Below are 25,923 nucleotides of genomic sequence, written 5' to 3' on the forward strand. Positions count from 1 at the left end.
ATATCCAAGATGAGGTCAAGCTCCAACGATAGTGATAACGTTGATCTGATTCAGCACCAGAACGTCAGCTATGTCAAAGTACCCATTACAGATGGCATCCCGTTCACTTACACCAAGAGGAATAATATTGATTTCAGCTACCGAGAATACATTTGGTTTTCCTTCTACATTATAACTTTTAACCCAGAAAATCACTAATATCACATCCTGTCAGCCCATTGTAATCATTCTCATACAAGGTACTTACTAGATCCTCCTGCTTGACCAATCTGCCCTGCGCATAGGAAGTAGAAGGGGACTATGGAATACACGGAGGTCAATCGAACCGTATTCTACATGAAAGGGCTCACATAAGTATCAACCAACTTACAAAGATAAACATGCCAGGTGGTATGCCATCTCTTGATATCTTTCCACTTGAATAATCCAGTATAGAATTTCTTTTCGGTTGGCATTCTAGCTTTTGCAAGATCAATCTCAGCTTGCGAGAATACCCTATCAACACAACATAAACTGTTTGATGAGTAACGATCTTTATGCCAACAGTCAGAAAAGTCCGGCTCACCAATTAGGTTTCGCTCTTCCTGGTAGTTGCGGCATTGCGAAGAAAGTCCAAGCAGCACAAGGTAATGAGATAGCTCCGCAGATACTATTGATATGGTGGATTTCACGTATTAGATCCTCATCTTCATTTGAAACGACTAGTCCGTACCCACATATACATCCATCTCCACCCAGGCCAACCGCGGACGCCATCCATTCCCGCAAACACAGCAGCCCTACGGATATATCAAAAATATGAGCAAAAGCAGTAGATTGGTATTCGGGCATGACGAAACTCACATCAAGAAACCAGAAAATAATGGACCAACAGAAACGAAGATTTGAATCAAGGAATTTCTTCTAGCTAATTCATGTGGTTTATAGTAACTTGAACAAACATACATGACTGCAGGGAAATGACCAGCTTCGAAGAGACCGACGCTGTGTATCTTTATATCAGCATACCAAGATGGGGTTTTCAGATGTGATAGGTAAGGATAGATAAGAACTCACAAAAATCGAACAGCATATAACTGATTTTTATTTTTCACGGCACTGGTTCCAAAAGTAAAAGCTGTCCAAGCGAATTCCAAGAATGCAATATATCTTGCTGTGTTAACTCTAGTCAGGATCAGGTTCGAAGGAATTTGTCCGAATACGTATGCTGCACTCCATAATGCATTTGCAAAATTCAGTTCATTCCCGTATAACTCTAAATCTTCTTTCATTCCACTATCTATAGGAGTAGTGATTGTGGTTATCAGTCATGTAATCCAAGCTGAGGAAGCCTCTGCCGAGGGGAATTGAATTGGAGAACTCACTGAAAGCATTGGTGATGTTGACCTGATCCAAATACCTAATCATGACACCTAAAGCAGCCGAAGTAATCAAAGTGATATCCAACTTGGTCAAGAATTTAGCTTCATCTTTTGGGACGTCTAATGTGGACCATATGTAAGATTTCCATGTTCGTTTAGGTGGAACATATGTATCGACTGAAGTGATAATTTCATTTCCTGGTAATCCAGGTTGAGTTAGAGTTGATAATACCGCTGAAGCTGGCTGATCATTTTTTTGTGCTTTTTCAACCGAAGTTGAATGTTGAGCGACTGAATGGCTCATTTTGTTAATGCTTGTTCTGGAGAACGCTACAGGTCAAAACTGTGTGTACAGTCGTATTGATCAGTATCAAGATATACCTGGAAGAAAGAAGCATGTTCAAGCCGCATTATATATACTTGTTCTTCAATGCCATCTCAATATTGGTATTTCCTTATTGAACCACAAAATTCCAGGTTACTTTTGAAAGTCGATGTCGAAGACATTAAATTTCCGGGTCTCACTCAAATGGCGCAATCGATACTAATATCTTTCCTTATCTATATCAGATCCCAGGTATAAGTTATTGAAGATTACCGTAGATCCAAAGCGTGAAAAGCATTTTGAATCTAAAATACAGAAAAAATGTACATCCATTTCATACCTATAAAATTTAATGCATTGCCAAGATAGATACAGTAGTTATCGATATCCAGGCACGATGAATAGATTAAATGAATGTCGTGATAATTGATAATCGATAGCGTTCATGTACCGGTCTTATCCGTTGACTGTCGTTATCAAATCTTTTAACCTTTTAACCCGAATTTTGTAACTAGGTGTCCTGATAACATACTCTTTTTCTTCATCGTGCTATGGGAAGATGCATGAAAACTACTAATTGTAGCTGATCATCGAATCATGACTAAAAGTGATATACAAAAAATAGAAAGCCGAAACCCGAAGAACGTGAAGAAAAATGCAATACGTGATGATTTGTTTGAGTATTAATGATAATGTGATAAAGGAAATGAATGATGCAATAATATTTAATATGTGTATTATAGATATGTATGTATAGGTAGAGTCGTAAATTAGTCGTAAATAGGTAATGGTAAGATCTTATCAGACTGAAAATGAAAATCAAGTAAATTTGTCAACGACGGACAGCACATCAGCGAATCATATTCGAAATACTCACATTGAAAAGGAAATTATTCGCTAAATCTTCGGCTTCCAGGAATCTGGTGGGATAAATTACTATCCCGAAATATCATGTCAGCTTTTGCAATAATACGCACGTATAGAGGTGAAATTGATCTGGACTTGTTTTTAGATGAATGGCTAACTCACCCAGATGTCCTCTGATTTCTCCTAATAACGCCTCCATCTCATCTCTTTCCCATTCAGCCCAAGCTTCATCAGGCGAACTGGGTTTCCTTTCTCCTCTACCCTCTTCTTCGTTAGATCTAGTATTAAAGTTGGGTGATCCAGGTCCATCAGATCCAGATCCGATTCTAGGGGATTTACCACTACTTTCCCTTCTATGTCCTTCCGCTTTAGGTTTACCATCTACTACATCTGATTCTCTAGTATCAGATTGTTTGTTTCCATTTGCAGCAGATCCAGATCCAGATCCACCTTTATCACCTTTTTGGACTTCCCCACCACCACTACCTCCTCCACCGGACCCATGAGTTCCAGGACCATCATGTGTGACTTTGACAGGTTCAGAATGACCAGGCGCAGCTATATCTTCAGGTGTTTTATTGAACTTTTCAGCGTGATTGGCGAAAGCTTTGTATTGTGCCCAGGAAGTAACGAGATCGTCAGGCTATGATTGAAAAAGATTAGAACTGAACCGATGCAGTGTTGAAGCAAACTTACAATACATCGGAACACCTTTCGGAAAATTTCAGTCTATTTTAAAGCAAGTCAGCTCAGCTTATGAAACCTTAAATTTCGTTTACCACTATTATCAACTTACATTATGGACCGCAGTCGCTACCCACATATCCTTCCAGAATCGTTCATCTAACGGATCATGGAATCTATTTGGATTGATTTTAGGTGTAGGAGTTGGCATAGTCCAAGGCGAAAGTTGTACTTTGGCATTCAAGTGTTTTCTTAGTGTTTTTCTAGCTTTTAATGCTAATGGTTCTTCTTTTTCACGGGTTGTCGATGTTTCCTTTTCCTTTTCTTTACCATTCTTATTATTACTGGAATTGTCTGTCTGGTTTTGATTCTCAGGTAAAGCTTCATCAGGTATAAATGTATTGGCTGTCGTACCATATAATTCCGTTTCATTAGGTTTACTGAGAATCTTAGGTGCACCAGCTTTTTTGGCTGATGGATTGTCATCTGAGATAAGATCATCCTTTTTAGCTCTTTCAGGTACTTTAGCTTCTTCCAATGAATCTCCTTCTTGTCCATCATCATCACTACCAAGCGTTCCATGTCCACCTTCACTTTCTTCTAAAAGATCAAATAATGGTTTACCATTAGCATGTGTCCCAGAAGGTCGACGTTCATATATAGTCTTTTCTTCTAAAGTTGGTACCATGGAACTTGCAAATCCTACAGTTTGTTCACCTTCTCTGGTTGGATCGTAGTCAGCCCTTTCGCTTGGATCGCCATCACCACCATCCATCATATGGTGAGCTACAGTTTGTCCTCCTACAGCAGCTGATATAGGATGAATAACTTTGTCTGCTGCTTTCCGGACATTCGACAAGGCATTTTCACTCATTCCCTTTGTTACTATATATGGAATTGTATATCAGCTAGATCGTTAGCCTTCCATAACGAAACTCACCACTAGAGATTCCAGAATGGACAGTTTGCATCAATCTATCTCGAGCAGGTCTAGCTTTAATCTTCGTTATACCAGTGGTAGCGCCTTCATCATCACTATCCTGTTCATGATCTGGATCCCATGTCTCCACTTCATCGGCTGGCGCGATGGGTTCTCGCGACATAAGTTCATCTTCGTCAATGGAGTCCACATCAACTCCAACATGTTCTCGCATGAGTCGTACTCGAAGGGTATGCGCAAATCGTCCGACTTTGAATGGTCGTCCAGCCATTGTACTGTCGGAGGAGAATCAAAATTAGCGCATAAGGCTTGTAATAATTTAGGTTTACAATGACTTCGGCAGAGTTCCATGTATAATTGACAAGTTACTCCTCAGGGGGAAGGAATGATGCTTACCCATCAATCATATCGGTATCTCTAATGACAGCTAACAGTTCTGAATCTCTATCACCTCTTTGACTTCGTTCATTGATATTAGCGGATCCACAAAGTACAAGTCCTAACAGTTGTTGATCAATAACATTGTAATCTCCGGATTTCGCTACTCACTATCGTCAACTATCATAGTTTTGCCGTGAATGTAGACTTGCTCAGTAGTCAAAACACCAGATTTGAATTTAGCCCAACCTCTCAATGAGAAGAAGGTGATATATTCATCAGGCTGAATACCAGATTAGCAGATGATATTGAAAAGCCTTGACATTGTGGAAGTGCACTTACATCGATACCTTCCTTTCTCAATCTAGAGAAGATAGAGTTTGTACCTCTACTAATTGTTCTATTTTGACATTCCAAGATCAATCTGACGGAACTAGCTTCCCCGGCATCTATTGGATATGTATAACCCGGTAGTAGAGGAATTACGATACAAGCTTTCCATGGTGTATCTTCTCGGTGAGCTTTGATGATTCGATTGACTAAAGCATCTCCTATCTGGTTCTCAATTCGGACACCATCTACAATGGTAGAAGTGATGAAGAATTGATTTTCGATATAGACAAAGTGTTCGGATAATTCGATAGCTAAGCAGCGAAAGGAAATCGCGTCAGTCCTTGAAAGACGTAAGGAAACGTAATATACCAACTTACATTTAACGTAAGCATTTTGGATAGAATGTTCGATTTTCGTCAAAGTACCCATTGACCAAGGTCCAACGGATCTACAAATTTGAACCTCGCAAGTACCTTGTAATTTGAGATCTTGCAATTCTCTCTCCGTAAAGTCCGCCGCAGGCAATAAGAAAGGCATTCGTCTTTTATGATTTTTAGTCCTAATCAATAAATTCCATCGTTGTACGAAATGTCTACACAGGTCTCGGGCTGGTTGACCGATGATTTGCAATCCGACATCGTGCCTACAGGACATGTCAGCTATGAATTATGATCATTATTTTCAAAGCATGGCTTACCAAGGCATTCGAGGTACTTTAGACCTATCGAACATATCTTCAAATGGTTTGTCCAGACTTGAGTATTCCATGACTCGTTCGTTTGAGTAATCTTTGCCTCTCCATACTGGACCATCAGGACCATCAGGCGCTGTATGTTCGTCATCGGTGAGGATGTGCTGCGAAGTATCCCATCGACCATAACATCTACTCGTTTGTTGATTAGCTTCTATGGCTGACATTGAAGTCCACCACAAAGTACAATGAACTTACAGATCCAAACCTCCCATAAAAGCAATTGTCTCATCGATAACACATAGTTTTTCATGCTACAGAGTATATGTTCAGCTTATATATCTCCAAAGGGTTACCTATCAGACTTACATGAGACCAGTAAAAAGTACCAGTCTGGAAATGGGAAGGTGATCTTTGAACCATGATGTTGGGATGTAAACCGGTCAAAGTCTTTTTAGTGTATAAACTGTCGACTGGGGTAGTTTTATCCGATACTTCGTTACTACAAACAAGTGTCAGCTATCGTACAGGGATTCAGCAACGTCCTGACAGCTTACTAGATGATTATAAAAACCTTTACACCGTCTTCTGCTTTTCGTTTTAGCAAGTTATCAAGTCGATATCTTTCATCACCTGGTCTTCTTAAATAAAGCTCAGGTGAGATCCACCAATCATGGATATATATTCGGTCTTTTGCCATATTGATAGCACGAGATAAATTCCAGAAGTAGTCTCGCTATAAGATACTGTCAGATTCCCAGTCGATATGTATGCTGCATAACAAGCTTACCCCGTCAACAAGCCATTGTGCAGCTACATTGACTCTTAGCGGAGCAAAAGAGTCGAATCGATTTCTTCCCGTCCATATACACTGAGCGGCGATTCGTTCCATAGAGACGATAAATTGATGCATTTGACGCTATTTGATGATACAATATTGTCGTTAGCTATGTATAAGCTTGTAGAGTTGACAAATAGCTGCTTCGATTTATACTTACAGCATTTTTAGCAACCAATTTCATTCTCCTTTGACTATTTGCAATTGTAAAGGTATGCTGAGAAGCATGATGCTCGCCATCATCGTGCATGGATTGACCTTTTGAACCTTTACCTTCACCTGAAGCAATAATCAATTCTCGATTGAATGGATTATCTAAATCAATATCGTTTGGATTATCACCTTCTGCATTATCTGTCAAATTTCCACCACCAGTTTTATTCTTGATAGCTTTAGTTGGTCCATGATTCGATAAAAGATGTAAACCTGTTCTATAATACCTCTTAGGTCTTTCTATCGTAAAGTCCGCATCAAGCAAGAAAACATCGTAGTAATCCACTGATTCAGGTCCATCGGTCGCAATAAAGTAAGAATCTCTAACGATGAACCATTTCGGTTTTCGATGGGCTGCCCAAGTTGTAGGTGCTAAACCAGGTTGATTGGCTCTTCTACTAGCATTCCAATCTGGTATCTTGAGAAACCCAGCTTTACCTTGGAACCCACCTCTAGGAGCGAGTTGTAAAGTTAAAGCGGAAAGTTCAAAGAATTTACATAATCGATTGGATTCTGGTCGGAAGATCTGTAAGATAATATGTAAAGTCAGTTGGTGCTTATCAAATGTTTTATGATAACGTTGCGAAGGTGTCAAGTCTCAACTTACAACGGCCCTGATCAATTCCACTAAATATTGTTGTAAAGCATCTCTACTAGCTTGAGCATATTCAGCCTTTCCAACAGGTTTATGAGGTTTTTCTCTTTCATCTGGCTTATTTGAACTACTATTTCTACCTTGACCTTGTTGACCACCAAGTTTATTTAGATACGGGATGGACATTTTAGGGAAATCTGGGATCTCGACTTTACGTGAACTTCTTAGACCAGCTACTGAAGTACCGAAGTTGGCCGCTTTGTAATGAGCGTGAAGAGATAAGAAGTCTCGAAGTTCTCGGTATATCACCTATGAAAGGGTTACCTGATCAGCTCAGAGAAAGATCGGTATATATAGCAAAATGGTATTGATAGAGTCGGATAGTAGGTTACCAAGCAATGACTCACCCATTTGACGGCACCATCTCCATATTCACATTCTAGCTTGAACATCTCTTTCCCAGTTTCACCTCCAGGCCTTAATCCTACACTATCACCCACTCTAAACCTCAAATTACCCAATAGAACTGGAACAGCTCTATGACCGTCTTCATCTCTATCTAACCATGTTTTCATGATCATAACGGGTAGTTGACCTGCAAATAATTCAGTAGTTACTGGTATACTAGCAATTACCGTAGGTGCCAAAGCTGAAACTTTTCCTGGTGTAGGTGCGACAGAATTACTGTTTGATGATTTCGAAGGTATAACTCTATTTCTAAGCATTGCCCATTTTTTTTGAGCATTTTCTGTTGTAGGCGTATCAGGTGAATTTCCTCCTTCTCCTCCATCTCCATTATGATCATCTTCTCCACCATCATTTGATATTTGATGTATATCTCTAAAACTACTGAATCTAGTATTTATGGATTTTCTTTTACTCTTCTTATGATCGTCTGAGTGATGACTTTCACGTTGTGACATGGCATTTCTCCACGTTCCTTCTTCCAAAGTATCACTCATTCCACGCTCATATGATTCTAAATCGTTACTACTTCTAGCATATGATATTGGACGGGATGATGGTTGAAGATGTTTACGTTCCGGCGAAGATTGTCGAGAATTTATAGGAGTTTCGCGAGATACTTGTCTTGAAGGTTGAGGTGTTTCTCCAGGAGGATATTCGCCTTCACCATCTGCTGTCACCTTTAGTATAGGTCCAAGCTTTACACCTTCTACCGTTGGTTCGCGACGTTGGTGATACTGGTTGTACATCGAGTAAGCAAGAAGTCACGAGTGAACAAGTAGACATAGACATGCAGATTATATAGCCGAATAGTTGAAAGGTGAAGAGAAGAAAGAAACAGCGATACAAATCTACTCACATGCATGTACGGTATCCTAGGATCTAAAACAATCTCATTTCTAGAACTCGGAACTTCTTCCTCTTTCACACCGGCCATAGCGTCAGGTCTTCTACCTAGCTCATCGGTTTTTTTCTTCTCAGATTTAGAATTCCGTTTATCTATTCTTTCTTCAGGATCTATGTCTCTACTATCTTTATGTATTGTTAACGGTATATCTTTTGGTTTTTCATGACCATTTTGTCTAGAAAAATCTATATTTTCTAAAGGGGATGAATCTGAATTATCAGGATGTGGTTTTTCTTCTGTTGGCGATGATTCAGGTGATTCTGTTATTTGATGAGAATGATTACCGTATCCATTGACTTGGTGGTTTTCTCGATCGCCATTCGGTATACGTTTTTCATGTCCACCTGGACCTCTACCTTCTGCACCTTCTTGATCTCTTTCTTGTTCTTCTTCTGTCCTTGGATCTTCTTCCCCTGTAGCGTTATCAGGTATGGATGAAGATGATGATACACTACTTTGACTACCACTTCTATTCTTCCTTATCTTTTCTTTGGGATCCTCATCATCTTGATCACCATTAGCTTCTTTCCATTCCTTTGTATTCCTTTTCAGAGCTGTACTCGGTAAACCTTTACTTGGTTTTTGATCATCTAAATCAGGTCCGTTATTGCCTTCCCCTTCCGAATGCTTCTTCTTAACCAAGTTTGATACTAAGCCGGTAAAGTTAGAGTTGCTGCCATTATTTGCCAGACCTGTACCAGCTGGACCCGACATGGTGTAATGCGCTGTATAACTTTGATGGTATTATAGATGTGAAATGAAGATGTATTTTATCTATTTATACAGTCCTTATGCCCTAGTAGGGCTTCTCTATGGTTACACTGTACAATCTATATGTATGATCTATAAATGAAGTATGCATGGAGGGAAAGAAGATTCGAAAAGAAAGGAATGAAGGTTGCCAAGATATAAAATATGGATGATAATGACGATGGCAATGGATTGAATGGCTCGTCCGGATAAAGCTGAAACACTTCAAATTTCTACCATAACAACAAATAAAACCAAAAAATACAGAAATTGCGCAGAAAACCGAAAACATCCAGGGGATTAGTTATAAACCACCACACATGCTAAACATCGTTGCGTCATCATCCCTGATATCTTTATCTCGTTTATCCTGCACTAGAAAGCCTCTAGACTCGCTCATATCTCTTGACCATACCTTACATTCCTTACAACTATCGTACCCGTCTGTTCCTGACAGAGAAATGGATTACATCTCGGCCGTCTGTAGCGAGGACTGTAACAGTTCAGAAGCGTGGAGATGATGAGTAGGATAGTATTAACGATAAAGAGCCGCTAAAAAATGTTCTAGCCATAGCTTGAGCAGAGGTCAGCGGTAAATTTGTGCCTCCTCATCGTCACAAGTCAGTTGACTCGGAAGCAGCTGTTACGCTGCTTATGCAAATGCTTCTAACCAGACTTGACATGGTGCTAGAGATATGATATGGACTTGCTATGATCGGTGCTTACAGATGTCGTCGTCTTTTACGAGACTTGATCTATCACCGAAGGTATCAACATGTTGTAAAAAGGTGACTACCGTGCCTGCTACACTAAGAAGAAGGATTGACATCTCCACGTGAGAGTCGCGTTGGGCAGATCTTGTCAATTCACGTAAAAGCTGAAAATCATGAAACGCGTTCTCATAATACTGGGATGATTCTTCATTTCCGTCAACACCATCCGCAATTCATCATCCTCATTTTTCAATTTTGATTACCAGCTCACTTTACATACACAATCTTGATATACCATCTATAAACATATATACCCAACGACTAAAAGCCCAAGATGCCTAGGCTGAGGGTGACTAGAACAACGATAATTCTGGGTATCGTTGGTTTACTATTTGTATCCTTCTTCTTACTTTCACCTTCACCAGAATATGATTTAAATTTTGATGATGGTGATTACTCGGAATCATCTTCTGGAGGAGGTGGTGGTGGTGGTGGAGCATTAGATAAAGTAAGAGATCATAAGAAAGCTTTAAATGAATGGCTAGCGGATTCAGATCCTAGATTACCTAGAGGATTAGAATATACAAAAGATGGTTATGTTAGAGGATGGGAAAAAATACATAGTATATTGAAAAAGGGTGGTTTGAAAAAGAAAGATCAAAAGAGATTAAAATCAATGATGGAATTACATCCTATATTAGATTTGATGAAACAAGGTGAAGATAAATGGAATAACTTGTTAGAAAGGTATGTTTATCGATGTTAGCTATTACTATGGCACAAGTTTGAGCTGATCTCGCTGTACCGATTAGACAATCAAAAACCCTTCCTCAAGCTGTTACCGAATATAGACGAAGGTATGGTAGAGCACCGCCAAAAGGCTTTGATCAATGGTGGCAGTTCTGTAAGAGGAATCAGGTAAAGATTGTCGATGATGTGAGTTCAGCGATAATAACTCAGCTAGATTTACGTTCTTGATGCAAATACCTTATTGCTAATCTTACTTTCGAACTTCAGTACGACCAAATCAATCGGGATGTTGAACCGTTCTTCGCCTTATCGCCTGAAATGTTTAACAAGAGAGTAAACGAATTAACGAAGACTGAGCATGTAGCGTGAGCTGACCACTGCCACCAATATAGAGTTCTCAAGCTGATATTCAGATATCCTATATATAGTCATATTACACTATCACCTGATTCTGAATCCTCATTATATGGTCGACGAGCACATTCAGCTAGACCAAGATTATTATTCCAGCTACTTGAACCTATCGCACAATATTTACCTAAAGAAGTTACTTTTACATTATCAGATCATGATTTAGGTTCTTGGATATTAGGTGATGATCAAAAACAAGCGGCTTTTGCAGCTATAAAATCAGGAACTTATTTGAGTGAATCTGAATTGAAACAATTAGAAAAAAGAGAAGGTAGACAACCTGTAAAAGGTCTGGTTTCAGCTTGTCCTGAAGGTAGTCCAGGTTGGCAAAGAGGTTTGGCAGTAAGAGATGGTACTTCGTTGGAGGAATTTAACCCGTCTGATCTTGGAGGTGAGTTGATGTGTTTCTTGTAAATCAAATGGCGTGTTTAGCGAGGAAGACGAGTTATTCTCATTGTTTCATTGTTCAATTCCTGACATATCTTCTGCTCTACAGAATCGTCTTTCATTTATGATCCCCTTCAAACGTACGATTTCTGCTATAACCCTTCTTTACTCAAACTACATGGATCGCTATCGTTCGATTTCTGCAGAGAAACAGTACTACGACCTATATTTCAATTATCTAAGTTCGTACGAAATCCAGAATTCTTAACTACACCTTTAGAAGCATATGACAATTTCACTTCATCTGAAGGTAGAAAAAAATATGTACCATGGGAACAGAAAACAATTAGTAAATTATTTTGGAGAGGTTCAACAACAGGTGATTCATATTCGAAAAGAAAAGATTATACATGGCATCAATCACATCGACCTAGATTAGCATTGATGACACAAGAGAAAAAAGGTTTGAAAGATGTTTGGGTGAAAAGAGGTAAAGATTGGGATAAAGAATCTTGGTCAATATCAAGATTGAATGAAGCATATATGGATATTGGTTTAACAGGTGGTCCACATCAATGTAAGAAAGAAGATGGTACTTGTGATGAAATGGCAAATGAAATAGAATTTAAAGATAGAGTTAGACCTGAAGATGCCGCTAAATACAAGTGTGAGTGAATCGACAGTGGGACTATTTGCCTTCATCTTGTCATTGTATATTGATTGTGAGGGATAATACTAATAACGATCTTATAGACGTCTTTGATATAGATGGTAATGGATGGTCATCACGATTCCATCGACTCGTCATGTCTGGAAGTGTGGTAGTGAAAGCGACAATATATCCTGAATGGTTATCAGATTGGATGACCCCTTGGGTACACTACATAGTCAGTTGTTTCTCATTCATATCTTCAAATGGGGCATAATAACTGATTGATTTTTCATAGCCATGTAAAATTGATTATTCCGATTTATACGATATCATGTCATTTTTCGCTGGTCCACCTGATGGTAGAGTAGGTGGACATGATGAACTAGCCCAAAAGATTGCGGAACAAGGTAAAAAATTCGGTGAAGAACATTGGAGATGGGAAGATATGCAAGCTTATATGTTTAGGTTAATGCTTGAGTGAGTAATTTATAGACTATTATTCTTCCTGGACAAGGTTAGGATCATTGCATTACGCGATTATTTGTGTATATTAGAAAAACTGATTAGTTTTTATTACTTTAGATACTCTCGTCTTATGGCTGATGATCGAGAAGAATGGTCATATCAAAAATCATACGATTAGAGTGAATTAGCTTCACTATAAGAGCAGAATATCTGTCACCCTCCGCCCTCCCCTTCCTCCTTCTTTTTCCTTTGTCGATATTTTGGTTTTCTTGGGTATATAGCATGAAAAAATGATTATAGCACATACAATAACCTCTTCATAGAATGGTTAGAACGTAAATTTAGGAAATGTTCATCAACTTTTCACATCCTTGTCAATAAGGCAATATCATATTATAGAGTCTCTCAAAAAATGCAGGTTGTTTATATTTTATACCTTCTTTCTTTATTCAGATTAATTTATTTGCACAATCGACGTTTGTGAGAATTCATCCGGCGATTGCAAATATCACAAAAGAATTGAGTTAGCAGTGACTAAAATGATCGATGCGATATTCAGCCAATTCACTTCTATCTATTTCTGTATATACATATATAAATAATGTATACGTTTTGTCATAATGACTAACATTACGAAAGCCGAAATCGTAATCAAGGAGAATTGCTATTCTAAGTCCATTTTCCAATTAAAGCCATAGCAAATAAACCTAGGAATAAGGATATAAGAGCAGTAGCTACTTTGGCATTTGAAGTATCTCTCATATCACCAACAACCCATTCTGCGTATAATAATTGACATAAACCGCCTAAAAATAAACACAACACACATTTGCGTATCAGTATATGATAAAAGCTATAAATGACTAGTATAAACCTACTGTATAGTAAGATACCAGCTGAAATAGAATTCAAAACGCCGATAGCTAATAATTCGGCTCTACCATTTTCATTGAATGATTGATGTACTCCAATACCCTAAATATCACATCATTTGTTAGGTCAGCAAGCTTTTCATCCAATATGCTGTCGTGCGAGGACAGCAAAATCATGAAGTGAACTTACAATAGCAATACCAATAGAAGTAATAACAGTATAAGCCATACACATAAACCATTTCTTCCAAGCTATGTTTGAAGTTCCCTCCAATTTCGGCCAAACTAACGCACCGATTCTAGCACCTAGACCCAAACCTTCAAACAGTTGGTGGAATACCAACGCAGCAAAAGTAACTTCGAATCCATCTGATTGCGCACCCAATGCTACACCAATCATAACTGAATGAAATACTATACCACCTTCTAATAGCTGTACATCCCAATGTGCTCTCTTTGAAGCTGGATCTAAATCTGCAATTGGTTTACAAAGTCCTGATTCACAGCATAGATCCTGGAACATAGGCTTATTATCATCGTTTGTTGGACTGCTTGAATTTGAGACTGAACCTGATGTTGAAGCTTTTATAGTGGCGTTAGGCAATGCTGGAACGGAAGGAAGGTTTCGACGAGCAGCCTTGAATATTCGATAGGATTCAATTTTAGCTTATCATACGTTATTGATTCAACTTCAGACCAACTTACCCAACGAGCGCCGAAGTAATCCACCAACCAAATGACAAGCATAGATCCCATTGCAATTGCAGGTGCGGTAGGTTCGTATCCTAATTCACCTATACATTCACTAGAAATAGGATTCGGTGAGTTACGACCTAGCTTTTAGTTTCCGATTGTAAAAATTCATCACTCACTTGGAGAAAGTTTCAAAAGAATCCTGTAAAAGATGGCAGAATCTACAAGATAATTCGTTAGGTTCACATTATATCCATGAGTCATAGGATTGAGATATGTTTTCTGGTGGAACTGGCTTTACTCACGCCAAAGCAATAATAATACCAGTACCGAAATACTTTAAAATGAAAAAAATTCTCTTGAAGAAAACATTATTATTTCCATAATCACCCATTAAAACAGGTAAGAAAGCACCTATACCTGAAGCTATTAGTAATACAAATACCGATGCTACGTGTAAACCTAAATTATAATCTTCAGCTGTTGTAGGTGAACATGAATCATTATCTGAAACTTCATCTGTATAATCTGCTTTTACCACTGAAATCAGATAAGTCAATACTATTATCGTTGAACAGACCGTTTTGGACATTTTGCAGGACGTTAAGATGAGTGATTATGCATGAGTATCATTCAATAGCGCTATCAGACATACTCCGTATATATATACTAAATCCATGAATTATAAGCGCAATGACAAAAATTCCACAAGTCGAAAAAGAAAAACCAGTAATGTGGAGGACTTTTTGGCTATTTTAGGATATCGCGACTGTCTTGGTACTCTAAATCATCCCGAAATGTCGTTAATTTAGTTTGATCATCTTATAATGCTTTGTTGAGTCCCTATCAGTATTTTGGTATATTAGTTACTCGGGAAGAGGTCATAGGAAAAATCCCTTGAAAACGTTAGTAAGAGATGATAGGAAATACTCATGAAACAACCTTAGACACTCACGGTCAAATGAATCCTCCTTTTTAGGAAACTCCGAAACCCGAAATCTTGCCTGTCGTTGTTCAAGGTACATTGACGGCTCACTCACCGTATCTAGATGACCTTATTCCCCTATAAGAACTTGAAACACCATATGACAGGCTATGTCCGCTTTCTCAAGTAGAATTTCTACACCATACTTCAACCCCTTGCACTACACTAGCTATTCCTCCACCTTCATCGCTCTGATCGAAGTGTATAGCTATTCAAAAACCTCAATCCTATAGGCAGATCGCATTGACAACAAAAAATTGTTCCTGTGAATGAAGTCAATGAACCAACCTGTATTGATTGTGAAGCAGCATCATGATTGATAATTGATGGGGAGGCTAGTGACGTTTGAAAGAATAGAGAGTAGTTAAGATGAGAGAACACCATAGGATTACAGTACGCTACCAATGATTTTGGTCTCTATCCTATTCCTGTTCGCATACTTTATGTGAGTGTATTGTAATTATCTGTATACCCCATTTAAGCTTCCGAGACACCGGGTACGGTAACTATTATATCCCCCGTTGAGATGACATCACAGGTGATAAACGTAATAATCGCCGTTTATGATTCTGTGCAAATAGTAGTCACCTGCTTTGAACGATAAAATGGGAATGAACGTTTATAACCTATGCAAAAAGAGAAGATCGACATTTGTGTACATAAACGAAAACACTTTGTATTCTTCTCTTTCATTTCATCTTTACATCTTATATCACTCAAACAAATACATCGACTATCAATATGTACATTCCAAACCTTCAAAGTATCCTCGCTGCTGGTCTCGCCCTCACCGGTGCTGTTACCGAAAGTAAGTTGTTTGATTCATTGCCACCCTTCCCCCTTATCTCTCTATGATTTGTTCAACGCTTATGCTGGCATATCTTGTGTAGTGAGCGTCGTATCATCCGGTTCAATCAAAGACTTCGCCGTCGAGAAATGTATCGATAAAGACAAGAACCAAAGATGTTCAAAACCTTTCCCAGTTACCAAATCAACCTGTTACAATATCAAATGGTCAACTGATGGTGCTCTCTCACACACAACTGTAGAAGTTAGAGATGCTGGAAGTGATGAGATCGTTTACTATAGAGATACCGATGGTGAATGGACTTCTGAAAAGAACGAGGTAAGTGTTTTTTTCCATCTCTTAGTACCAAATATCAAGCTGTGATATATGCCATGTTATGCGTGGAACGTAACGCTAATGTAAGCGTTGATTGATTTGATAGCTTGTCTACGTTGATTTCAAACCCAAGATCGCCGGTCAAGGTAACAAGACTGTCGATTACGAGATCACTACTTGTCAATAAGTCTGCTAGATTACATCGTCATCTTGATCGAAGGATCGCGGTCGTGAGAAGCATATGATGGTTTGTATCGATATAGTAAAATGTATGCATATCTGTATAGTACATCTGATATAGCCATTCTGATTCTCTCGTTGTTTGTGTCTGTATCTGAACGTCGAGTGGTTCGCTGGTCCAAACGAATCGATGCCTTCTCTTGACTCCTATGCAATAACTCACTATTTTTAACAACCTTATACGCACACGATGCGTGCTTATGGTATAGTGGAAGCAATCAAGCCGCTTGAAGGAATGGAAACATATGTTAAACTCGGTATGTTATCGGAATAATCTGATTGTTTTTCGGAAACAAAAAGTCCGAAGAAATACCTGAAGGTGGGCAAAGTGAAGATGAGGTTACTTTGATGCACGATAAGCTATGTTGATATTAACATCTTCTCTGTTCATCTTTCATACTTTCAATTTGCATCATAACCATCGCATAGCATCATCTGGGTTCTTTCAAGCAGTATGGCAGACATATCGACTACTTTACCTCTAACACCAGAATCGGTACATACAGCATTTAGCAAGATCCGCGACCATGTTCATCGAACACCTCTTCTAACAAGTAAAACCTTGAACAGCATCGCTTCTTCGTCTTCCGATTCTACACCTTCACCGAAATTCAATATTTACTTCAAATGCGAGAACTACCAGCGCATAGGTGCTTTCAAGGCTAGAGGGGCTTTTCATGCTATCACTCATCTGATAGAAGTTATGGGTTTGGAGGAAGTAAGGAAACGAGGCGTAGTTACCCATTCATCCGGTAAGTCCAGGCAGCATCTACTCCTTTCACACACAGAATATGGAATGCAACAGCGATACAATAAGTAGCTTGACTAATGGTGATGAATAGGTAATCATGCGCAAGCTCTCGCATTGGCCGCATCGCATTTCGATATTCCTGCTCACATCGTGATGCCCAAAATATCTACTCCTTCGAAAATTGCCGGTACTCAATCATACACCAAACATGTCTATTTTAGTGGATCAACAAGTCAAGAACGTGAAGCTATGGTTGAAGATGTGATCAAAGACACTGGTGCTATATTAGTACCTCCATATGATCACCCCGACATCATGTTAGGTCAAGGTACAACAGCATTAGAATTACAAGAACAGTATAATAAGATCAGAGAGGAACAAGACGGAAAACCTAATTTGAAAGCAGTATTATCTCCTTTAGGTGGAGGTGGATTACTCTCAGGTATATCAATCTATTTCTCTGATCAACCTGAAGTGAATGTGATCGGTTGTGAACCTTCATACCAAGGTGGAAATGATGGTGAAATAGGATTAAAATCAAATCCACCAAAACGTATAGAAACTGTTAAAACACTTACAATAGCTGATGGACTTAGAACACCTGTTGGTACTATACCTTGGAAGATATTTACGAGTGGATCATCAAATAAGACTAAGAATCTAGAAAGTATTTATAGTGCAACGGAAGAACAGATCAAAAAAGCTATGAGATTGGTTTTAGAGAGAATGAAAGTTTTTATCGAACCTTCAAGTGCTGTTCCTCTAGCAGTAGTCCTATACAATGAAGAATTTAGAAAATGGGTATATGAAGAACAACAAGCTGAAGGTGGTAAACCATGGGATATAGCTATTGTCTTTTCAGGTGGTAATACTACTATAGAAGCTATAATGGGTATATTTGGTGATAAATCGAATGATAAAGATATAGAAAGAGCAGAAGGTATAAAAGGGTCAGGTGGAAAACATATAGCAGAAAATATTGCTGGATAGAATGTTAGAACTAGATCGATGGAACTGTGAATGGACAAAACGTTGTATACAGTAAGCTGTTTCGAACAATGTATAAAATAACAAATTTAACGGATATCGGCACTGTGACTCCCGCTCCATCCTCCTTTCAGCTCGGTCTTCGTCCCTCGCATCAGCAATGCTGCTCCATCCGCTTTCCATCTATCGCATCGCACCACTCAAAATTTGTTCTTGAAGTAAATTGTAGGGCTCATGGATCACACATCGAGAATACAATTTTCATCATTTGACTATGTCTAGAAAAGACATAACAATAGATATCTGATATATGGCAAAGACAATCATAATGACGCTACAAACTAACACCTTAAACAGGCTAAATAAAGTATATATAGTTTAAAGTACTAAATATAAAAAGATTAACGATTCTAGAAGAAGAAATCCGAAATCTTACCTCCCACTGACTTTTTAGTAGCAGCTTCTTGAGCATTACTAGCCGCAGTGATAGCTTCGATCACTTCTAAGCCTGATGTCAAATCGATCTCTTTAGCTGGTATGATCATGGAGAATTTCTTCTTTTGGAAGAGCACCTCATAGATCTTGAAGAATAAGATAAATCCAGCAAAAATGAATACGGCACCATAGGTGAAAATGAATGAATCACCTGCCCATCCACCGGGTACCATTAAAGCATAACCACTTGCGATAAATGCTATAGGTGCACAACAAGCGACCCACCAACTTGAAAATGGTTGAAATCTTGCTCTGACAGGTAAAAATTCGTCTTTTAACAATCCTTGGGCTTTACATCCTGCTCGGAAATTCATATATGTGCTGTCAAAGAACAGTCAAGATCAGCTAAAGTTCCCTCCGGCATTATAAGATGATTTGACTTACACAGCGATAGAAGTCCAGTTGACCAAATTGGCGGCACCGACCAATGATAAGAACCAATTTAGTACTACAACTGAACCAGAACCAACTGATAAGAAAGCTAAACAGGAGAAAGCCAAGATAGCTGAGACGGCGATATATGGTACACCTTGTTTGTTGAGTCGTTTGAATACACTTGGTGCAGCACCTTTTAAAGCGAGAGTATAAAGACCTCTACTACTACAGAAAACAGCTGCGTTACCAGTAGAAAAGATAGATACCAATACTAAAGCATTGACAATATCTGGAAGAACTGGAATACCAAGTCTGTTCATAGCTGCAAAAGTAGTCGATGCTTAGTAAATGCGCGTGGTAGATCTATTGTGTTTAAATAACTCACAAATAATATAAGGTGACTTTGCAGCACCTGGTGCACCTTTTGCGATAGCTCCAAGTAATGCTTGATCATTGGAAGGAGCGTTGATACCAACACACAAAGCACCTAATATAAAGAATACCACGATACGGTAGATTGTACTGTTGAAAGCCTTGGGAAGAATCCGTCTAGGACTTTGAACTTCACCACCAATAAGTGAAATCCAATCTGGACCACCGAGACTGCCGACAGAAAAGAAAAATCAGTATCAATGGCATATATACGCATTCAGAATACTCACGCAAAACAAGACCAAAGTACAGCATCCCAAATACCTTTCATTTTCATTGCTGATGAACCTTGAGCAAAAGGTCCAGGATCTTTCCAAGCTCTAAATCCAAATTTATCGTGTTTTGGATTACCTCCACACATCGCAATCAAAGTATAAAGCACTAAACCAATTTGAAGGATGATCTTTGTAATTGAAATCCAAAATTCTGCTTCACCGAACCATTTTACGGAATACAATTGAAGCAAGGCGAAAAGTACGATTCCTACTCCGATTGCAATGGCGGGATGAAGTGATAATGTCCAATATTCTAACATTACGTTAAATGCTGTAAGCTCGAAACAAACTAAAGAAGCTTGAGCTAAAAGGAACTATTCACAGGTACAACATCATGAGTCAGCGATGCTATACAAGATGTCGTTATTACTACTGTACTTACATTCCATCCAACTGCTTTACCAATAGTTTCATCCAAAAATCGACCAGCAAAAGTGATAAATCCACCATCGATAGGATGAAGAGTAGTCATTTCGATAAGACAATTACTTGCACCATAAATTACAGTTGACCATACTAAGATACCGATCAAAAGACCCAATGGACCAGCTGAAGTTAAAGGTCCACCTATAGATACGAATAAACCTGATCCAACAGCACCGGAAATTGATAATAATTGGACATGTCGCATTCGAAGACCACTAAATGGTTTCAGGTTAGTATTCAAATACCTCACAATGAATAGGATTGAATCACTCACCGGTGAGGATCATTGGCAAGATCGTAATCTGATAGTGGTTCAGGTCTCACTTCCAGAGCTTGTTGGCCCACACTCAAGTCTTTATCACCCTCATAATGACCTGTATAAGCTTCTTGTTTGTTGTTGTCTTCCAAAGACATGTTATAAGTGGTCGAATGGAAGGATTAAGAAAGAGCTGATGGTGGTAAGAAGTTCCTCGACAAATCAATGCTCATCTATATATACCATTCTCACATATCGCGGGTTATAGTGCTCATTTTGTCCTTATCATTCTTGTTGATAATCCGAAAAGGAGGATCTCAAGATTAACGTCATTTTTTGTATCGGTCCAGTGGGCACCGGACTACTTGACCTCGCTTAGAGAGTTGTATCGTAATTGAGATCTAATTTGAGTATCTAGATGGATATCTTGAAGATGTTGTGATATGGAAAAGAATTGTGAGATGGGGTAAAACAAGGAGTCTCCGATATTTACTCGGTAATCAATTACTGGTATCCGCAAGCTTAAACAGCTCTGACAATTTAGATTGAAAATAACGTTAATCCAGTCAAGCTAAAAACGAGTAAAAAATCGTATAAAGTTGGGATATCCTTCCTAAGCGAGGTCAGATAAAGTAACGTAACTCAAAAGAAAAAGTCGATCAAGCCACGGACTAGACAATCCGCTTTCGCGGTCTACCTTTATCCTCATGATAAGCAATGAGGTCGTAACCTTTTGCCAAGCAGATCAGAATTCTGTAGTGATCCACATGACTTCGCACGTCCACTTGCCTATATTGGAATTCGGCTCGGAATTGTATGGCTATTACTAGGATAAAGGTCAATCGCACCTTATGTTATCTTAGCAATCCAAAACTTCCTCTTGATAGAAATCAAATCTAGACGCCTGGAGTTCAAATCATAAATAGTCCGCGATATCGGTTTACAATCACATGACGATGCCATCCTCGACGAGGAGAATGTCTTATAGGTCTTTAAAAACACCCGATATCAATTCGCGGGGAATGGTCATTTGAGTATACGCGATGACAAACCTCGCTTAGAGATAAGTACTACGAAGAAGGATCCTTGATGCGGGGAAACTTCTCCCAAGCAGCTTGTATGCCACCAGATAAGTAGAAACATAACAAGAAGTTACGCATCATCATTTGGCCTGTAGAAAGGAAATCTACCTCCTACAATTACAACGTGTATTCGATATGGTACAATTAGCAAATAAAGATAGTAAGATCCTCATTGTAGGTGGCGGGGGTACTATTGGTTCATCAACAGCTTTACACCTAGCCAGGAGAGGATACAGAGATATTCGTATATTGGACATTTTCCAAAACCCATCACTCAATTCAGCAGGAAATGACAACAATAAAGTAGGTCTACAGGTACTGTAAGCTGAATAAATCGTTAATGTTGTTAAATTGTAGATGGCAGGGGACGATTCTGCGGGGATATGGGGTCAGCTAGGTACTGAAGCGTGGGGAATGTGGATGAATGATCCCGTTTTCAAAGATCATGCTCATAATGTTGGACGAGTGGGTAAAATTCCCCCTTGTTAGATTGAGATAACCTGACTAATTGATGTTGGTCTAGCTGGATCTTACAAGTAAACCAGAAAGAGAAGCTCGACTTCGAGCTCGATACAATGGTATCGTTGAAGAAGGTCGAGGTGATAGAGTTGACTGGATAGAGGGAAAAGAACAGATCGTAGCTAGGGCACCTCATTTAGCTCATGCTGATCTAGCGGTAAGTCTAAAATTATGCATTTGGAGAATATGACTGATCGTCACATCCAGGGCTGGAAAGGTCTGTTCGTGAGAAATGGAGGTTGGGTAGCAGCCAGGAATGCTCTAAATGCTGTTGGCCACGAGCTACGTAGACTCGGTGTAAAATCCTCTTTTGGTACTTCGGGAACGTTCAAAGAACTGTTGTTGGATAGCGATGGAAGTACGGTCAAAGGTGTGAGAACAGTAGATGGAACTGAGTGGTATGGAGATTTAGTGGTGTTTGCAACTGGTGCATGGTCACCTGCACTTATCGATTTACAAGATCAATGTGAAACGAAAGTGAGCTATAAAAAGTACATTTTCCGATAGCATACCTGCTCACGAACATTGTTCAGGCTTGGGGATATGCACATTTACGTTTAACTCCTCAAGAAGCTAAACAGCTCAAAGGTATCTGTACCACGTACAATCATGAATTGGTAAGTTTCGTCATGTAACGAAATGTTCTGATCGGGATTTAGGGATTCATCATGAAACCTGAAGAAGATACGAATGAATTAAAAGTGGTGAATGAATTTTCTGGTTATACACACTATCAAAAAGTTCGACCATTTGGTTCAAATGAAGAAATTAGATTATCTGTACCACGATCCAATGCAATGAATCCAACAGATACGATATCAACTGAATCTTTAAATGCTATAAAACACTTGATAAACCTTTGGTTACCACAATTTAAGGATAGACCTTTACACAAAATGGCAATGTGTTGGTGCACAGATACAGTAGATATGAATTGGTTAATGTGTGAACATCCGAAATATAAAGGTCTGGTGGTAGCTACTGGTGATTCGGGTCAGACATTTAAAATGTTTCCTGTAGTCGGGAAACAAGTGGTTGATTTGATAGAAGGAAAGGTGTGTGATATCCTGTGCGCCTAAATTTTGATCAAGCTGATATAGTTCTCGATCTTGCTATAGCTTCCAGAAGATCGAAAACACCTTTGGAGGTGGAGACCTGGAGCAGGTGATAATGGCACAAACAGAGGCGGTGAGAAACCAAAAGATCTAAATGACGTGGATGGTTGGAGACATGATATAAAAGCGGGACGTACGGCCAAGCTGTAGATTCGCATGTGGCTACCCAGGAAGTGCTTAAGAAAGGTGTGTGAGGGCAGTATTTATTGCCCGTTGTGGTCTCATACGATACATCTATACATGTATATTGTATGTTTAAAGATCGACTGTAGCTAGTAATGCCAAGAGCAGGAACTGATGCTACTATAAAGATGATATGGAATAAAACTGTTTTATTTCTAAAGAGAGTGCGACACGAGTAGAATTGTTAGAGTCTTTCAATAGGGGAACATGTTTGTCAAAGAAAAGTAGGAGGTTTACAAAGGATATAAGAACTTCTTATTTTGTCTATCTGTCAAATCCAGATCCCAATCTGTTACCTGAGCTTACCCATTCAAAGTATCTAAATTGACTTTGGTTGCATCTTCTTCATAATCACCATTTTGCTGAAGAACGGCTTGTCTTCTTTTATTTTCCTTTTGAAGGTATAATCTAATGACAATACACAAAGTAGGTGAAATTACCCAGAAAGCAGTCATGAATGCCCACGGTAGTTGATATCTTGGCTTATATTTTTCTTTCCAAAACTTAATAGAATGAAGCGTAGGTCAGTCAAAGTTTCAAATCCCTACTGATAATAAACGTCGAACAGCAGAACTATGTACTTACTCAGGTGCAATCATATTAGCTACAGCAGCTGATACTACACATGATGACATCGTAACCATTCTCTTGGTGTAACCTGTTGTGGCCAAACCAGCCCACGATAGAGCTAACAAGTATGAAGGTTCGAAAGTGGAGATTTGTGTACCAACGACCAAAGCGGACTTGTTGTTCCATGGTGCGGCAAGCTATGCGATGTCAACAAACAAGAATCAGCAATATAGATCCAAGGATCTAGATCATCAAGATGCAACTGGACTTACTTCAATGATACCGCCCATCAAGCAAGGAATATACGAGATGGCGTATGAATATCCCATACCAAGGTTGGTGTAGAAAAGCATACCAGCAGTAGCAATTACCAATACACTTCCCCAAATTGGTTTGGCGATATTGAAGAGAGCACTCTCAGCTGGTGAGAAACCGTCTCCAACGATAAGGAGAGGGATTTGTTGCGAGGTGTTGTTGGGCAACTCGTTGAAGAACATATGTGTGCTGATTCAAACATGTCAGCAATGGAGATTTAGTATCGTATTGTACGTGGCGTAGCAAACTCACATGAATAACCAAGTTTTGATATCGGTGAAACACTCTCTAACTTGATCCCATCGGAAAGTAGAGTTCCTAACACCTGCATGAGTCCTTCTGATCATAGTAATGGTATGAACTTTCTCTTCTGTTGATAACCATTTAGCATCGATTGGTGAGTTCGGCAACTAGGTAGAAATATGACAATAAAAATTTGACTTACCCAGATTAAGAGTGGCACGAAAACCAAAAAAGTCAAAATAACACAAATCAGATGTAGCCATTTCCATGAAGCCAAACCACCTGGAAGAGATCCAGCTTTATCGTCGAGAATAAGTTTGTAGGCGATCATGGTGAGTAAGACGTTGGCGAAAGATCCAGAGGCCCACCAAAGCATTTGGATCCATGGACTTCGCTTGTAATCAAAGAAAGCTTGATGCAAGACTGCAGTAGACGGAACAATTTGTGATTCGGTCTGCATACCAGTACGGTTAGTATTGATTATCAAGGATCCAAACCAGATATGACTACTCACCAGACCAAGAAGAAATCGAACAGCCATAAGCTGTTGACCAGTTTTGACGGCAGGATGAACACCTAATAACAAAGCCCATAAAAAGAGTGAACCAGTGATGAAATATTTGTGACCAATTCTCTGTGATAAATAAGCTCCAGGCCATAAAGTAACTAAATAACCAGCATAAAAAACTATAAATAATTGATTGTGATGATTTTTTGTCATTGCTACATCTTTAAAAATACCCATTGTACTTGCTGAAGATAAAGTTGATTTATCTAAATGAATCAAAAAAGCGATCCACCAAGTTTGTACCATTAATCTCCAGAAGTTCTTTTTGGTTAATCTTTTTTCAATTTCCGGTGTTAATGGTCCAACTGTATCTTTATATTTATTATAAAATACCGTAGTATCATCTGTTTGACCTTCGTCTACTATTTTGACACTACCATCTGTTTTCTCTTCGGGTTGGGAATTCAATTGTGGCGGTGAATCTGGTGTATTGATATCTTTATATGAACTTGAATCATCAAGATCGTTGGTAGCGCTGAACTCAGCGGGTCTTTGGTGATTTGACATCTTGAAGAAGCTCTTTTCAATTAGAAGGTCAGATCAGATTGACTTACAAATCTGTAGAGATACAGATGATCTTTCGACTCACCTTTTCATTTGGCATCCAGCGATTATATAGTGTGTTTGGACTCCAACTTTTACAGTTGAAAATTTTCGTCTGGACAAGAGCCACTTTGATCTGACCGCAATAGT

The 25,923-nt window shown here is 38.9% G+C and overlaps 9 protein-coding genes across 9 annotated transcripts; 4 read left to right on the forward strand and 5 right to left on the reverse strand.

Moving 5' to 3' along the window:
• Window positions 1-15: 15 nt before the first annotated feature.
• Window positions 16-1,665, reverse strand: L201_003817 (uncharacterized protein; the record flags this gene model as incomplete). Its single annotated transcript, XM_066219568.1, has 9 exons — window positions 16-45; window positions 112-194; window positions 248-298; window positions 371-495; window positions 566-649; window positions 717-779; window positions 844-984; window positions 1,057-1,279; window positions 1,365-1,665. The coding sequence occupies 9 exons, from the start codon at window positions 1,663-1,665 to the stop codon at window positions 16-18; spliced, it is 1,101 nt and encodes a 366-aa protein (XP_066075665.1).
• Window positions 1,666-2,456: 791 nt separating this feature from the next.
• L201_003818 (uncharacterized protein) lies at window positions 2,457-9,311 on the reverse strand (the record flags this gene model as incomplete). Its single annotated transcript, XM_066219569.1, has 19 exons — window positions 2,457-2,492; window positions 2,564-2,622; window positions 2,716-3,196; window positions 3,250-3,282; window positions 3,350-4,122; window positions 4,178-4,452; window positions 4,574-4,676; window positions 4,727-4,838; window positions 4,898-5,199; window positions 5,266-5,531; window positions 5,586-5,771; window positions 5,838-5,893; window positions 5,949-6,081; window positions 6,137-6,315; window positions 6,370-6,498; window positions 6,578-7,156; window positions 7,238-7,534; window positions 7,633-8,427; window positions 8,550-9,311. 19 exons carry the CDS (start codon window positions 9,309-9,311, stop codon window positions 2,457-2,459), a joined length of 5,556 nt encoding a protein of 1,851 aa, XP_066075666.1.
• Window positions 9,312-10,394: 1,083 nt separating this feature from the next.
• L201_003819 (uncharacterized protein) lies at window positions 10,395-12,903 on the forward strand (the record flags this gene model as incomplete). The annotated part of the gene is made up of 8 exons (XM_066219570.1): window positions 10,395-10,807; window positions 10,873-10,996; window positions 11,078-11,175; window positions 11,239-11,612; window positions 11,718-12,275; window positions 12,362-12,495; window positions 12,556-12,737; window positions 12,843-12,903. The coding sequence occupies 8 exons, from the start codon at window positions 10,395-10,397 to the stop codon at window positions 12,901-12,903; spliced, it is 1,944 nt and encodes a 647-aa protein (XP_066075667.1).
• Window positions 12,904-13,394: 491 nt separating this feature from the next.
• Window positions 13,395-14,882, reverse strand: L201_003820 (uncharacterized protein; the record flags this gene model as incomplete). The annotated part of the gene is made up of 6 exons (XM_066219571.1): window positions 13,395-13,531; window positions 13,604-13,700; window positions 13,788-14,234; window positions 14,303-14,402; window positions 14,470-14,511; window positions 14,596-14,882. 6 exons carry the CDS (start codon window positions 14,880-14,882, stop codon window positions 13,395-13,397), a joined length of 1,110 nt encoding a protein of 369 aa, XP_066075668.1.
• A 1,134-nt stretch (window positions 14,883-16,016) lies between these two features.
• Window positions 16,017-16,585, forward strand: L201_003821 (uncharacterized protein; the record flags this gene model as incomplete). Its single annotated transcript, XM_066219572.1, has 3 exons — window positions 16,017-16,083; window positions 16,166-16,401; window positions 16,505-16,585. The coding sequence occupies 3 exons, from the start codon at window positions 16,017-16,019 to the stop codon at window positions 16,583-16,585; spliced, it is 384 nt and encodes a 127-aa protein (XP_066075669.1).
• A 507-nt stretch (window positions 16,586-17,092) lies between these two features.
• On the forward strand, window positions 17,093-18,379 carry L201_003822 (uncharacterized protein; the record flags this gene model as incomplete). Its single annotated transcript, XM_066219573.1, has 2 exons — window positions 17,093-17,390; window positions 17,481-18,379. 2 exons carry the CDS (start codon window positions 17,093-17,095, stop codon window positions 18,377-18,379), a joined length of 1,197 nt encoding a protein of 398 aa, XP_066075670.1.
• A 407-nt stretch (window positions 18,380-18,786) lies between these two features.
• Window positions 18,787-20,793, reverse strand: L201_003823 (uncharacterized protein; the record flags this gene model as incomplete). The annotated part of the gene is made up of 6 exons (XM_066219574.1): window positions 18,787-19,192; window positions 19,256-19,568; window positions 19,632-19,849; window positions 19,909-20,267; window positions 20,336-20,594; window positions 20,654-20,793. The coding sequence occupies 6 exons, from the start codon at window positions 20,791-20,793 to the stop codon at window positions 18,787-18,789; spliced, it is 1,695 nt and encodes a 564-aa protein (XP_066075671.1).
• A 1,059-nt stretch (window positions 20,794-21,852) lies between these two features.
• L201_003824 (uncharacterized protein) lies at window positions 21,853-23,501 on the forward strand (the record flags this gene model as incomplete). The annotated part of the gene is made up of 7 exons (XM_066219575.1): window positions 21,853-22,020; window positions 22,075-22,182; window positions 22,241-22,393; window positions 22,444-22,713; window positions 22,770-22,853; window positions 22,896-23,291; window positions 23,355-23,501. 7 exons carry the CDS (start codon window positions 21,853-21,855, stop codon window positions 23,499-23,501), a joined length of 1,326 nt encoding a protein of 441 aa, XP_066075672.1.
• Window positions 23,502-23,767: 266 nt separating this feature from the next.
• Window positions 23,768-25,737, reverse strand: L201_003825 (uncharacterized protein; the record flags this gene model as incomplete). Its single annotated transcript, XM_066219576.1, has 7 exons — window positions 23,768-23,798; window positions 23,841-23,942; window positions 24,120-24,301; window positions 24,377-24,608; window positions 24,672-24,829; window positions 24,907-25,116; window positions 25,177-25,737. 7 exons carry the CDS (start codon window positions 25,735-25,737, stop codon window positions 23,768-23,770), a joined length of 1,476 nt encoding a protein of 491 aa, XP_066075673.1.
• Between the last annotated feature and the right edge of the window lie 186 nt (window positions 25,738-25,923).

The sequence above is a fragment of the Kwoniella dendrophila genome, chromosome 4 (genome assembly GCF_036810415.1).
Source record: "Kwoniella dendrophila CBS 6074 chromosome 4, complete sequence".
In the NCBI taxonomy this organism is placed as follows: domain Eukaryota; kingdom Fungi; phylum Basidiomycota; class Tremellomycetes; order Tremellales; family Cryptococcaceae; genus Kwoniella; species Kwoniella dendrophila.